Source organism: Zosterops lateralis (genome assembly GCF_965231275.1).
Source record: "Zosterops lateralis genome assembly, chromosome: 2".
Classification (NCBI taxonomy): Eukaryota; Metazoa; Chordata; class Aves; order Passeriformes; family Zosteropidae; genus Zosterops; species Zosterops lateralis.
Genome location: NC_139763.1, coordinates 90,125,269 through 90,141,159, shown reverse-complemented (window position 1 = coordinate 90,141,159; position 15,891 = coordinate 90,125,269). Strand labels below are relative to the sequence as shown.

The following is a 15,891-nucleotide window of genomic DNA, read 5'->3' as shown; positions in this document are numbered from 1 at the left end:
AAGATGATATACCAAGAGATCTTGTAACAACATGGAGATTTCTGTTACTGCCAGAGCAGGTAGCATGTTATATTATAGACAAAACATCTATACTATTGGGAGCAGTTGTGCACACAGAGCTTTGGAGAGACACAAGAAGACAGATGCCTCTGACAGCTACAAAATTTAACTGAGGATTTCATTTTGGCTCAGGAAGCACAAAAAACATGAACTTCTGACTGGAAAAACAAAATTATTTCTATAGCTATGCTAGGAAAAGCATAGTTTGCATAGTGAAAGTTGGAAATGCTGAAGAATAGCTGCAAGCTTTTCCTAAAATAAAGCTCTGTCTTTAAGAGGAGAGGAAAGTGTCAGAACTGACTGGAACATCAGCACTACAGATAATAGCAAGAAGGTAAAACTATTTACAAAAAAACATACCCAGCCCTTATTGAACTCAAGAGAGGCACCTTAGGCCCAGGAGAATAAAAATTACAAGCATGGATCAATAACTGTGAAAACCACAAGACACACATTTCCACAGCTGAAATCTCCATACCCAATAGCAGTCTGTCACAGGAAAGGACTGGAGCTTGGGCATATGGAGATCTTGCAATCTGTCCACCAGAAAACAAGCAGTTTTGGCAATGGACTTCTCACTGACACCATTAATGACAGATCTTGCTTTTGAAAGCAAAATCATTCATAGGGTATTGGTCTGTTGCATACTAATCTTGAAAATGTTTATTGCAGAATGCAATGGAAATAACAACCAGCAAGATGCTGCTGCTAATACAATTTGGTAATTCTACAAAAAAGACTAATTTGAACTCTGCTGCAAGACAGACAGAAAGGCAAAGAGCAGGACATGCCAAATGAAATTGCGTTTGTAGATCCACTATCATCTAGTTGGTTTTGCTGACTTTAGAACATGTTCATGGATCTAACCCTCTACAGTCACTGGGAAATCAGGTTTCCACAAAGAATTTTTATAAAGGCAGAGTGGAAATGATGTCTTTTGACAAACAATAAAAAGAGGTTACAATTATTGAAAACAGATTTCTAAGGAAGTTCCACCACTACAGCAGCATGTCAGAAACAGTAATTCAAGCTAAGGATTGGTTCAAAAACCCCTTTCCAGTCTTAAAAACAAGACAGACAACTGGCAAACAGAAACCAGGACTCCTGAGAAACAAGCAAAGAACCAATTTTCTGGCAAATTGCTGTATTTACTGGTTCCTGCCATTCCATCAGGAACATGCATAATAGACAGCAAATAGGTTTTGCTTTCGAAGCAATGTATTCTGCTAAAGGGTACAATTTTGAGAGATTTATATAAACCACCTTCAAACTCTGTTTTAAAATTAACCAAGGACTTGCTAGACAAAATTACTGCTCAATTGGCAGATTAAAAATTAATAACCATTTTTCTACTGTCTGCAAAGAATCCTTTTTGGACGTTAATTTAAAAAATTATCTTTTCCTTGTACACTCAGATTTTTGATGAAACTTCGAGAACTCACTTTTTTATTTTTCTGGGAGCTCTATCTCAAGAGAAATTATTTCAGGCATAAGTTCATGCCTTTGTCATGCATTTTTGAACATTGTCACCGAAAAAGTCTGTTTGGAATGTGTTCCTAACACAGAGAGAACACTGGGTTTTCTTTTACTGTCAAATCTGGTAACAAATCCATTACTAAAACAAAAATGCTTATCAAATGCATGCAAAGTAGGAAACTCTTTTTGGTGGTAATAAATACTTGAAGCCTTAGATGCCTGATGAAATTACATAGGAAAATCCTTCAAATCAGTGAGAACTGGAACAGTAGACATAAAGAGCCTAAATTTGGAGAGCTTGCAGCAGTAAATGTTGCTCAAAACTGTTCAAGAAAGCCAAATATTTTTAATCCAAAGTGACACAGGTATTTTTAACCTTGTGCATCATCATGATCTCAAGAGAGTATGGTATTCACAAGATTGAATGGTTCTGTGTTGTTTAGAAAAGCAGAGCCTCTCAGATCATTGTTGTAAACAACCACAACTGCACATCAGCCAGGAGAGAGAATTTCCTTTCTTCCAGTCTTGTCCTTTTAGGCATCAGTCTAAGCATGTCCATCAGCTTAACCCTGCACCTCTGCCAGTTTTACCCTACCGTTTTTGAAGCTGAAAGACTAGAACTACATGAAACTTACAAGATGCAGAAGCACCTGAGCTCCACAGGCTACCATAAGAACCTCATCTGTTTTCTTCTTCTCTGAAATACTGAATATCTGCTCACTGTCTGCTGTTGAGCACTACAGTGACATTTCCAAGGAACTATAAAAAACACAATTTCTCATTCTCAAGTGTACTAAGTCACCTCACAGCTTTTCATACTTAGCATGAAGTTGGAATCTCTCCATCTCTAGCCCCAATATGCAACATTTTACATTTAGCTGAGAAATAAAAAAGGAGATTATCACTCAGTCCCATAAGGTTTTTCTGCAATTCGTCATGTTGGCAGCAAAGTTGTCATACCACTACTCATCCATTTTCAAACTCTAAATAATTCATTTATATAATTCAGAGCATGGATCCCCAGCACATGCCCTCTGTGGCCTCCAGCACTATTTATCTGTACTCTCCATTTCCTGCCTTCTGACCAATTTCTCCAGGCAAACACACAAACTATCCTCCATCCTATGGCTGCTTAGTCCAACACCTATTAGCAGTGAACCTTGCCAAATACTTTTTGAAAAACCATGTATCCAACCATCTCTCCCTTGTTTACATGTTTGTTGACTCTTCTGGGGATCTTCTATGGCTTTGGACACCATGGTATCCATAAAAATAGAGCATGACATCTTACATATCTGTATGCTCAGTGACTCTACTCCCTGTCCTGGTTTCTGGTAATCTCCAGATCTCAATCAGCAGGCAGAGGGTTCTGCAGTGCTTTGGTTTCCCCTTGAATCCCTTTCAAAAACTGATGCCTTGTTAGCCACTATTCCTCTGGTAACAAAGCAGAAAACAAGAATAGATGCCAGCAATGCAAATCAGGAATCCAAATCTCAGAGCAGCCTAATTGGAGTGAACTGCAGGGAGTTTCAGGTAGTTCAGTATTGTATGCAGATGGTCTCTGTCTTAATGGAATGCACTGTGAGAGGTTACTCACCAACTATCAGTAGCTCACACTGCTTATCAATGCCATCATTACTATCAATAGTTCAGAGCTAACATCCTCAGGAAAACTGCACGTTAAGAACACATTGGGAAATATTTTATGGAGCTGCTCCAGCAAACACAGAGGGGACTATAGGAGATATAAGTATAGATGACTAACAAGAATTTAACAGGATGCTCTGGCTTTCCAATCAAAGTCACCATAGCTGAAAACACACCTATGGTCACTTGTATAATAGATCATGTGTAATTTAAAATAGAGATCTCTTCAATCTAGCTGTAATTCATGATTTTTGTTATCAGCATTTCTGTTTTACAAGAAAAAACAGCATATAAAATAGAAATTAAAAAAAAAATAGCAGTAAGGTCAATTAGATTTCATGGAGACTTTTGATTTACCCAGTTATGAAATAAGAAATTTACCTGGAGTTTAGCTCATTTTTGTTTGGCTGATAATATCAGATAAGTGAAATATTTCCATATTTCATTGATTTTAATTTGCATTTATGAGTCTTAAATACTGTGAATGTGCTAATTCATGGTTGAAAGACAGGTTCTTCTCACAATGGTCTGGAAAAAAGACATCTTTAATAATGAACACCTTCCTGAATTTTTAACATGTTTCCAATACTGCATGACTGCTGGAGAATTCTGTAATTTCTACAACTTGACTAAATTGATTCCTTTTTAAAATACCCTCAAACAAAAGCTTGCACTCTTCACGAGTAGCACATTTTAAGTTACTAATCAAATCAACATATCCAGGACATGCAGCTGAAATATTGCAAATGAAGCTTCCATTCTTCTATTCCAGTAAAATAAATACACCGAGCTGCAAAGCTTCTCACAGACATAAATTATTGATTTAACAAATGTAAAATGAGTTCTTTATTAAATCATTCCAACAAGCTGGGGCACAACTTTGTTCAGGGCCATTCCTAACATGCCCATACTGGCCAAAGTGCCAACTGAACAATATTCATTCTAATATATAAACATAAAATTAGTTTACCAACAGGCTTGATCAAAAAGGTTTTATCCTTAATTTACAGATTTCATTAATTCAGTAAAATTAAGATAAGCTTTAAAAGAGTGTAGCAAAGCTAACTGAAAGCCAACTTAACTGTTCTCAATTTCTCAAATTACATTGGAAAACCCAGAACACAAAGAATCCAAATAGTGTGCAAACAAAACCAACTAATAAACAATGTGTGTGCATACAAATAGATACAAAGAGATTTTAATATGTACACACTTATATAAAATGTGTACGAATGCATTTTATACAAACATTCACACTGCAGTGAGTGTTACTCTAAATACTGAAAAAGTTGGGTCACGATATTTACGTCCTTCGGTTTCAGGAAGTAACTGAAGGAATATAAGCCAGGAGCAATGAGCTACAAAATACAGTGCAAAACCCCTAAACAGGCATGGATTATTACAAGCTGATGTTGCAACCAACTAGAAGTCCAAGTAAATTTGACCAAGGAAACAAAGACTGTAAAGTGTCAGCAATAATGAAAATTGTTCTAAATTGGTTTTAGATATTGAAAAAAGGTCCCCCAGTCACAGAAGGCAGCCTATTTGCCTAGATCAGAAACTGCAATTACAAACAATAAATGAGATTAGCATTGAAAGTTGTATGAATAGTAACTATGAAATAAGGACTTAGACAGCATGAAAAGATCTCTGGATGATTAAGTAATTCTTTCTTCTACACAGTTCTTTTCTCAATAACCCACAAAACAGAACTCAGGTAAAGGGATACTTACTATTTTTAGCTGAATTCCTTAAAAGAATGAGGCTTATGCAATCTTGCTGTCTGTACATCCATCACTTGACACACACATTAGCAGTAACCTTTTAATCCATTTTCTGATTTCACACTTGATTTTAAAGAGCTGGAGGAACTAGATACTCTACTTTTTGTGTTGAGGAAGAGAAAAAATATCTGTGGCTCAATAAGGCAAACAGGCACAAATTGGTGCCCTGACTGAGACAAAGGCAGTTATAATTCAACCCTTTATTCATTCAGGGGCAGCATTTAGCACACCAGTAGCTCTAAAGAAGGCACAGAACACGCTGCAATTCATGCAGTCAAAGAGGAAGGTAAGAGGATATTCACAGCAACAGGTGCAGGATGAGCAGAGGGTGGCATAAGGGGATGTAGGTCAAAAATCCTTAGGAAACCATTAGTTTTGCTGCTTATAAAACAGCCTGTTACTTATCAACAGTATTAGCAGCCTCTTGAGTATCATCCAGAGACCATGATGAAAATACATTTTAATTACTTTGCTTCTTGGCACATATCTGTGAGTACTTCTGACACTGCCTCCACTAATATTAAATAAATTTACTTCTTACCTTCCCTTGAAACAGGCAATATATTACAACTCTAATTTTAAAAGAGGATAAATGGAAAGTTTTGCTGAGGGAAGTTCACTGGCAAAAGAACTTAAGTCAGAACAACCCCAGCTTCCCAGACAAGACTTTTCCTCACTTGTGCAAAGCATCCCAACTTAACTCTTTCTACAGCTGTCATATGTCACAAACGAACTTCAAGTTGGACTAGATGACCTTTAAAGGTCCCTTTCAACCCAAACTATTCTATTATTCAATGGCCTTTCACTCTGGTGCCTCTACTTCCTGGATGTCCATTTCACAACAACTTTCGTTTAAATGTCTTCTCCACCTTTGTTGTTTTGGTTTGTTTGGTTTTTTTAACCAGGAAACTGTGACAGAGGAACAGAACCAGAACTCTGCTGTGTTTGAGAACAGCTTATCAGAAAGATAAGACCTTGCCATCCTATCTTATTAAACAGAAGAGCTTTTAAACTGCACAAGGAAGAATGGAACTGATGCCTTGAGAAGGCTGACCTGAACAAAGACTAGACAGAGCTAAGAGAATAAAGTAGGTATTTATTAAAAGGCCTTCAAGGGTACGCCTTGGGCAGGACAGGAGCCTGGCCAGGGCTACACACAAGGTGGATCCAAAATGGTCACAAAATGGATGACTGGTCATGAGGTTTCACACTTTCATGAGTTTTGTCCATTTTCATATTGAGGTTAATTGTCCAGTTACAGCTTCAGGTTATGAAATTCCACCCTCCTTGTTCTTTCCCCTCAGCCCACCATTGTTTATGCTTTTTTGGGCCTGAAACTTGTACCTGTTGTCCTTGGTCTCCAGGAGGAAAAGGATTTGTTCTGTCTCCCTACTCTGTGAAGAGAGCTTACTAACACTTAATACAAGGCTCAGAGCTACACACCTAGACAGCACAAATCTGAAAAATATGAAAGCTAAAACTTAAGGCATCAGTACAGCCAGCAGCTTCAGTCACTTCATAGCTCTACCTCACCTCTGTGGATGCCACACCTCCTCTGAGTTCAATTTTTAAAAAGTGTATTTACAATTAGCACTGTGTAATTGCACGACTGCCTATCAACAACAAATACAGAACAAGTAATAGAACAGAAGCTCCAGAGAACTCAGATTTCCCAATCTATCTGAAACCTACAGCATTATTATTCAGCTGTTAAGTTTACCATATGCACTCATGTAACATTCTGGAGAAGCTGCCTTCCAGCTGACGGGCTTAGTCAACAACCATCATCCTACCTCAGAACAGCTGAGGTTGGAAGGGACCTCTGGAGGGCATCTGGTCCCACCTCCCCGCTCAAGGAGGGCAATCTGAAATAAGCTGTCCATCTCCATTCCCAGTCATTTTATGAGGATTTCCAAGGAGGGAGACTCCACAATCTCTGTAGGCAACCAGTGTTTGGTCACCCTCACAATAAACAATGTTTTATGACATTCAGATGGAGTTTCCTCTGTTTCAGTTTGTGCCCACCCCACCTTTGTGCCTGCCACTGGGAATCACTGAAAAGGGCCTGGCTATGTCTTCCTCATATCCTCCCTCCAGGTATTTTGTAAGAGTCCCTCTCTTTTAAGCCCAGCTGCCTCATCCTTTGCTCAGATGAGAGATGCTCCAGTCCCTGAAGCATCTTTGTGGTCTCTCACCAGATCCTCTCCAATATGCTCTCATCTGTCTCATACTGGGGAGTCCAAAACTGAACAAAGGACTCCAGGGGTGGCCTCACCAGAGCTGAGTAGAGAGGAGGGATCACCTGCATAGGATTAGGACCCTTATTGGATGAAATACACTATTTTAACAAGTATCCTAAATGAGTGCTGGCAGTAAGATAATACTGTGAGATCTTAGGCTGAAATTAAAGAAAACATGAACCCTGAATGGAGTGAAAAGATTTATAAAAGTCTCCTTATGGGACTGGGTAAAATTTACCTTCTCAGAGAAATAAAACTCACTATAGACCACAGAGTACTATGCAATGATTACATTAAAACTGAACAGAAAAAAAATTACTCTGAACACCTTTAAAAAACACAGTAATGGAAATTAAGTGCCAAAATTCCAAGTGCTCAACAATTTATAGCAAATTTAACTTGGAAAAGAAGCCAATGACTTCCAAAAGACAGGATTTGTTCTACATTACTCTGCATTAATAACAATGAAAAGACATCTTAAAGCCTTGCTGTAAAATTATACAAGTTGCACTTATGTTCTTAAAAAAAAAATCAAGATTTTCTATCTTCAATATTTTTATTTTACATGGTACAAAGCCAAAATATAAACACAAAGCTAAAGTGTAGCAGCAAGAGGAATTTTCAATGTGTTTCCTCTTAAAGTACCAGATAATTAAACACCACAGCATCTTTTAAAAGCCTGAACAGGAAGAAAATATGCCAGAGAAGTGCTATAAAGCATGTATGGTAAGCAAGTGGAAAACCTTTACTTCTCTGAGTTGTCACTGTGCATCTAAAATAATCAGCCACTCATAAATGCTCCTTATTGAAATAATTAATAGCTTCTTAGAAGACTATAGAGAGATTATACAATTTTGTAAATTAAACTTGAGAATTTGATGTAACACTAAATATAATTACCAGAACTAAATGACACACAAAAACAAAGCCAGTAAGCTGCAGATTCTGCTCCCAGTTGTATTCCATGACCTTAAGAAGTCTCCCCCTCTGTGCTCAGGAAACATTCCTATTACATAAAGCTTTTAAACAATTTGCAAAGCTCTCTTAAGAACATTACACAAATTCTTTTTGCTTTTATATGCATTTTTTCTAAAATCAAAATATGCCTTTTTAAAATATTAAACTACTGCCAGACTACTTCTTGTACAGAGATGTTAAAAAAAACAGCCTCCATCAAGTTGCTGTTTGGAAAGAAAAACTGGTAATGTATTTTCTGCAAAAATAATAGAAACTGAATCCTCATTTGAAAGTTTTCCAGCTTTTCTCCCAAATGTAAAGACTCATGCATGTTATGAACAGCCTCCACCATTCCACTCAATTCTACACAGTTTTTCACCATTTGATAGAAGGTGAAATAGGCTGTATAACAACATTCATTTTGTGAATTTGAACAGTATAAAGCTATTCTTTGAAGTGAAGTTCCTCAAATATGTATCAGGACAATTCACAGTAAACCAAAGCAGGTCAAATGCCTTCTTGAGACCACCAGGAATTCTGAAGCTAGAAATGTAGCCTCCAAAGTGCCAGTAGCTTCCCTGAGCTGTTTTCAGGCCTCAGTCCAGGCAATCATAATGTCTTACATGCCAAGAATTAAGGTGGGTTTTTTTTCTGCTAAGTCTCTATCTACAAAGATTATTTGTATTACTTTGCACTGGTTACATAAAACAGTGAGGGAGGAACTCAGTGATGAACATACTTCACAATGCACTTCACTCTGAAATCTCTGCAGACTTCTCTGAGACATCTGATGCTGTCAGAAGTGTTTTGTTTCAGGCAAAATATTATTCATTTGACTCTATTAATACATGTTTTATCTCAGCCACATTGTTCCATCAATGGCTCCTCAGCATTACCATTTGTCCATTCTCCCTAGCAGATCCAGTGTTCTCTGCCTTCACACATCTAGCTGTAAAAGTGACAATCTCCTGCCTTTCATGAAACAAAAGTTAAAAATTCTAGAGATCACCTGGTAGCTACAGTACTACCATGACTGAGTCAATGAACGCAATTCATATAAGAAAAGATTTCCAGTCATGCTCCTGTGATCCTGGGCTGTAAAAGCACAGTGCACGCACAGGTGAAAACTACTCCAGACAAAGGCAATATCCTAACTGAAGGACTTACCCACTTAAAACATAGTCTCACAAAAACCTGTGGTCTGGTAATGAAAAGCTACACTTCAGAAACCATAAAAGTAGTCATCAACAAGTTATGCAATAGAAAAACAGCTTGTCAGTGTGACTCACACGTAGGCTGATAATCAGAAAAAGGAATAAGCCTTTCACAGCACAAGGTGTGTGGCAACTGCAGTTAAGGATCACCACCTGGTGATTCTTACTCACAAATTACCCTGAATTCCTTACAATTTGCTACACCTTCAGGTTTAGATCAGCAAGAATGGTCCAAATTTTACTACTTTTTCATGAGACCAAGAAAATTGACATTCTACACTAACCTAGAGCTTATCTCTCAGTCTACATTCTGACCAAACAATCTCAGAAATGCAAATACTAATTTTCAAGTCTCTTTCTAATTCCAGACTTGGTCTCTAAGAACTTTGGTTGATTATTTCTTCCAGCTAGTTCTTCACTGTTAGCTGTGCTCAGCAATTTTGCATTACTTGGTAAACCCAATTTTATTCTATGCATTAAATCCATCTCAAAGGTATTTTGCTACAGTAATCTGCAGTAAAAATTAACAAGTGTTAACAGCCATGCCATTCAATGTTCACTTTACAAAAACATTTAGAAAAGCAAAATGCTCTGTATATTCTCACTGAAAATGTTTGCAGACAAATCACAAGAGCCTTTTCAACTCCACAATTCAACGCTGTCCTTCGGGAAGCAGTCCCAACCACCAATACTCCAGACACAACTTTCTAGGCAAAAGTACTTCTGCAGTAATCATTAACAGGCACATCTTCCAGAGAAGGATTTGCCATTTCAGATATCCAGATTGTGACAGGGATGGACTAACTACTACAAGCAGTGATAGAGCTCCACACTGCATCACTCATGTACAATAAGCAATTGCTCATTACTTGATAAGAGTGGATTCCATCCAGCCATCATTAATATTCAAAGTAGAATTCCAGCTTGGGAGATTTACCCACAGAATAGGTGATCTACCAGCAGAATGGCATGTAATTCAGCTACAACTCCTTCCTATGACAAGCACAGGTGTCATGACTGACTTCTTTTATGTTTTATAAATTAACTAAACTCAGATTACAATTTAAAAGTAGATTTATCTGATGGAAATACTAAGTGCTATCGTCCTGGATGTTCTTTAATAACAGAGTCTGTGCTTGTCTGCATCTGGCCTGAACCATTTGTGCTTTGCTAAACTGATTTTTTGGCATAAAACTAATCAGAGTGCAGGAAAAAAAAAAAAAAAAAAAAAAAAAAAAAAAAAAAAAAAAAAAAAAAAAAAAAAAAAAAGAACAGTACAACTGTACAAGGTTGCTGCCATACTACTTAGAAGTACAGACTCAGAGAAATGTCTGGCAACAGTAATGGGAAATTGGCATTGCCAGGACAAAAAGTGGCAATTAATCTCACAGTAGGGGAGAGGATAAGACCACAAACAGCAATTCCCACAGCATAAGCTGCCACAGAACCAAAAACCTAAGCAAAGATGTTAGTTTGCCTCGTTTACCCGTAAAACATTCAATTGACTTAATTTTACATTTTAAATAGTTCTAAAATATTGAGTATTTTGAAAAGTATGTGATAATTTGGTAACCTTCAAATACTAACAGCAGGTCCTTTTTCCTTATCTTTTCAATCTAACGTTTTAACATCTAAAAATATCCTGTGACAAAATAACATACCCCATTCTTTGAAAGGAAACTCAAAGTCATGCTCTACTTTAAAGATGCTCTTGCTACTGTTCCACATGTTCATGACAAACTCACTTTGAATCTGTACCACTAACCCAAAGAAATTCCTTTAAATAATTATTAAGTTGTTATCCAGTGAAATATTAACACTCCAACACCAGAAAAAAAACATACAATAATGCTGATGGCTCATTGAGATGCATACTTGTGCACTTTTAGTTTACTAAACGATTTGTAGATCTGTTTTTCATTTTTAATATAAATCATAGCAACTAAATGCCATATAAATAACTGCTGTCAGACACAAGAACAGGTAGGACCACATCATCAATCATCTTTACCTCTTTAACTTTGTTCCTCTTCTCCCGGATATCCGGGTCTGCTGGTTCTCCGCTGTTTATCCCTATTAGGTTTGGTAAAGGAACAGGGGGCAGTGGCTTGCTGTCCTTCTTTTTCAATTCTTGCACTACTTTGTTCTTTTCCGTCTGAATCTCAGCTTGAATCTCATCCCGTGATTTCTTCAATTTCTCTTTAGCCTCTTCCAGAGCCTTTTCATGATCTGCTCGGATCTTATTTCTCAGACGTTCCTCTTCTTCTCTAGAGACACAAATGCCAGTCAGCATCCCATTACTAAAAACATATTGCTTACAAATAAACTGCTGCTTCAACAGAAGCCACATCCTAAGTTGGTTTTCCCTAAGCAATTCTAATGATTCAGACAAGTTTATTGATTTATGTTAGTGCACAATCCTACGTTATTTTTGCCAGGAACCTCAAAAGAACACCACACATGTCCACAACCCTATTGAGGAAAATTTATCATAGGAATTTTTTTGATTGACACCATTGCTTGTCCATTCAAAAATTTAGAGTTGTACTTCAACTACAGGATGCGTGCAGAGGTACATCGAGCAATAATGCAATATTATTTCTTTTAAGAAATCAGAAGGGCTCTTCTTCACTTTCTCTACAATAAATAAATCATATACAACTTGACAAAATCTGAAGTAATCACTACAAAAAAAATTCACAGCCACTTCATTTATTAACAATCCATCACAGCATGTTTTCCCTTCAATTCACAACTCACTGTTCCAATCAGTACAATCCTTAAACCATCAATCCTAAAAGCAAAATTAATTATAAAGCCGTTTAGGAGCATAAGAGCTTTTCGTAAAACATGACTTTGAAATTCACTGTCAACAAAACCAACAAAATCTTGGTTTTAAACAGTACCTCACAGTGTAATCTTTAATGATCAGTTAAGGTTTTAAGATTTGCACATAGAATGAAGGGTACTGTTCTAAAGCTTAGTTTAAAGAAGAAGTTATTCTAACAACAGACAAAAACGGCCCATTCCAGTCCTAAAATATTTCAAGGCGTCAGAAAGACACACATCAGACTCTCAATAAAGCACTACCTTTTCAAGCTTCTTTTTTAAAAAAAAAAGAGTTGCTCAATGACTAGTGTAAGCCAAAAGAAGTTATAGGCATTTAAAACAAGCATTAGTTAAAAAAAATTCACGTTACACAAAGAGTACTTTATTAGCCCTTACATTTTTCCAAAGTGCTATTAGGTTTGCATTTAAAATAAATTATAACAGCATTATTACCTTCAATATATCAGTACTAAGAATACAAAGCAACATTTAATAGATGCACTGATGGAAACGCTTTCAAACTGAAGTTCTTCAGCCACTTTTCTCAATATGATTCCCACCACATCCATATTTCTTCCAAACAATGAAAAAACAAAGGACTGAGATCCTCAATTTGACTGTCAAATCCAAGAACATTAATACTATCTAATAGTATCAGTGCCTCTCTCCCTTAACCAAGAAGCAAAGAAAAAACTTTCAAAGCAGCAAAACACTATTCTAAAAAGAGAAAATAAGTAATACCATTTAGGACAATTTTTGCCTTCTACTATGACCCACTTATATGAGAAAATAACTTCCTTGTACTCCTGCAAAAACTGCTCACACTCTTTTGTGACAGCAATATTGTGCTCAAATATCAATAACAAAAGTAGACAAAACTTTCTACCACCTGGAAGATGTGAAGCTTTGGAAAGCTTTCCCAAGGCTAGCAGAGGGCTTTATGTAAGATGGGACTAGAGAGAATGAGAATGAAGTCGCCAGAAGACGACATCATTCCCACAGTCACGTTCTCCCCAAGAGACAGCAGGATGTAAAGGAGCCAAAGAGGTGCTTGACAGAGAATTAAAAATCTGAAATGTTACTGAACAGTTAAAAATCAAAATACTTCAGTGTGGGAATAACGCACTTCGCAGATACATTTCCTGTATTCAAAACTCAGTATCTGGAGTCAAGTGACAGTTTTTACTTTCTGACTAAATCCACTAACATTTTGCAGATAGATACTGAAATTCTTTTTCCAAAGGATCAACCATCCTTGAAATAGCTGCATTTTTAAGAGGGAAAGGTAACAGAGTATCTCAGACCTTAATAAAAACCCAGTCAAGGTATGTTTAGATTAACCTAATTGCTTTATAGATAAATAGAAATACGTTTGGTAAAACACATGGCTAACTTGTAAGTCCCCAAATACAATCCCCCTGTGTGAAAAAGAATTATAAAGTTTGAGTAGTTACAGTGAGTCTGATTCACTGAAATGAGTCACTGCTGATGTGCTTTGTGCACCTTCACAACTGTACCATCAATATCAAGTGCCAAGAAGATTTTGTTTTAACCTTTTAAGTTTTCTTCCAGCTGCTGCATGCAACAACCATAATATAAGCTCCATCACTCTACAAACTTCATCTGTTTCCAGATTCAAACTGCATGAAACAGCCATAAACTGGAAAACAAGTTTTGAACTCACATCTGTCTACACTACAGGAACCACTGTATAAACATACAAAAGCTGTTGATTTCTAGAGCACTATAATCCAATCATGGTCATTAAGAAAGTTTGAATGGCACAGTCTGCTTTCCTTCAGTCACTCAGAAGAAAATACACAGACTCAATAGAGATGAAAAATCACAATGCTAACTGTATGATCAGCTCAAAGCCTTTCTTCTAGAAAGTGACATTTTGAGATAAACATAAGAAAACAGTAAGATGAAGAGAAAGGTCAACAGGTATTTGAGGGAGTTTACAGGAGATAGTACAGGAGCTTCTTTTGCAGACACATATTCTCTGTGCAATTACCAATGATGGACAGCATGAGCTACATGATATGCCATATTCTATGTGCCAGCTGAAGACATATTTTACCAAATATATTCAAGTATAAGACCCTGATAGAAGAAAAATCACACCCCTAAATAACAATACCACGTGTTTCTTCTGAGTTCTTAAGCAACAAGAATTAAGTGAAAATACAGAATAAAGTTAAGAGAATGAGAAGACTGATTATGTATGAGCAGCTGACACCCCCTCAAGTCATCAACAAACTCCCTGTCCAGCAGAGGAAAGAGTAAGCAATAATTTAATGCATGCAGAGAGCACTATAATAAAACACTCATAATTAGAGACCTCAGAAGGATCAATCTAAAAATATAAGATTGGAGAGAATCCCAGCATAGACAAGTATACGAAAACCTGTCAAACTGTTTCCGTATCCCACCCCCACTTCCAAGCAACATAAGCAAGCTCTTAAAATTTTGAAGTATTTTGAGTAAATCTTCAAAACCTTACCTAACAGAAAGCTACTTTCAGTCATCCCAAAAGCTTATTCAAAAGTCTGAAGAGAGGTTCAAGTACCATGAAACTACAGCAGTAGCTACTTTAAAACAAGTAATGTTATTAAAATAACGTGTGATTAGACTGTTTCTGCCAAGAAGAACCATAAATAGATCTAATAATTAGAATCTGAAACTAGAGACAGGTGCAAGTTTTTTAAACAATCACTGCAATGAGCTACTGCAGCTGCCTATGCAGGAACACTGTACGCTCTCAAAGTGTCCACGAGCTGCCTAAATATCATTCAGAGAAGACCACAAATTATAATGCTTGACACCCAAATCACCAACTGGAACTTAATGTGCTTTAATTATGCACACAGTAGCGAGTCTTCTGAACAGCTACCAAGCCTCAATTGTCAAGACAATGACTTTTAACAAAAGTCTTTAGTATCTGCTGGCACACAACAGGCTCCTTAAAAGCAAACTGCAAAAAGACCCTCTAAAAATTTGTTCAGATTTCTTTGTGAGATTTAAGACCAAAAAAACAGAAATCAAAATTAGAGTAGAGTCAAGAAAAGCAAACAGGCCACCAGTAACTGTTCTTGCCACTAAAAAAAATAGGCTACTGTCCAAAATGACACACAGTTTATTATCATTTGGATTTTCAGCAGATGGATAGATGACTGTTAGAGGACATAAATATTTGTGTAAGCCTATCATTCAGAAATAACCTCCTGTGTGGAAACGATGAACTTTTACTCTTTGGTCAAACTTGATCTTCAACCAGAGGGTACTTTCAGAGACAGTGAAACAAACAAAAAAAAAAAACCAAAACCCTAGGCACTAACTATTAAAAAGAGAGAAGAAGTAGTTGTTTGAGAGCACCTAAAAAACATTTCATACATTAACTGCAAGACTTTACTCCTGTCCTTCAGCATGCACAGTTTTATAATAGCCCCATATATAACAACCCCATTACATTCTCTCAGGATATGGTGAATGTACATTCATGGCATACAAGAGGCATGGAGATACATATACTGCCCTTCCCATGATTGGAGTCTGAAGGAGGAAGAACTGGAAGAACCAAGCAGTCATGATGGGTTTTGCTCTTCCTGGATGGATGGCTACATTACTCTTTACTGTCAAGCATGTACAGAAAAAGAAGCTTTATTATTTTTTTCTAATGCTTGG

The 15,891-nt window shown here is 36.9% G+C and overlaps 1 protein-coding gene across 2 annotated transcripts in view; it reads right to left on the bottom strand.

The window, feature by feature from the left end:
- MAN1A2 (mannosidase alpha class 1A member 2) overlaps positions 1 to 15,891 on the bottom strand; it is a 133,357-nt gene that overhangs the window by 92,511 nt on the left and 24,955 nt on the right. For both annotated transcript variants that reach the window (XM_083855076.1, XM_083855077.1), the window contains exon 2: positions 11,390 to 11,645. In XM_083855076.1, the coding sequence (XP_083711202.1) occupies positions 11,390 to 11,645 (256 nt within the window). The remainder of the gene's footprint in view (positions 1 to 11,389; positions 11,646 to 15,891) is intronic.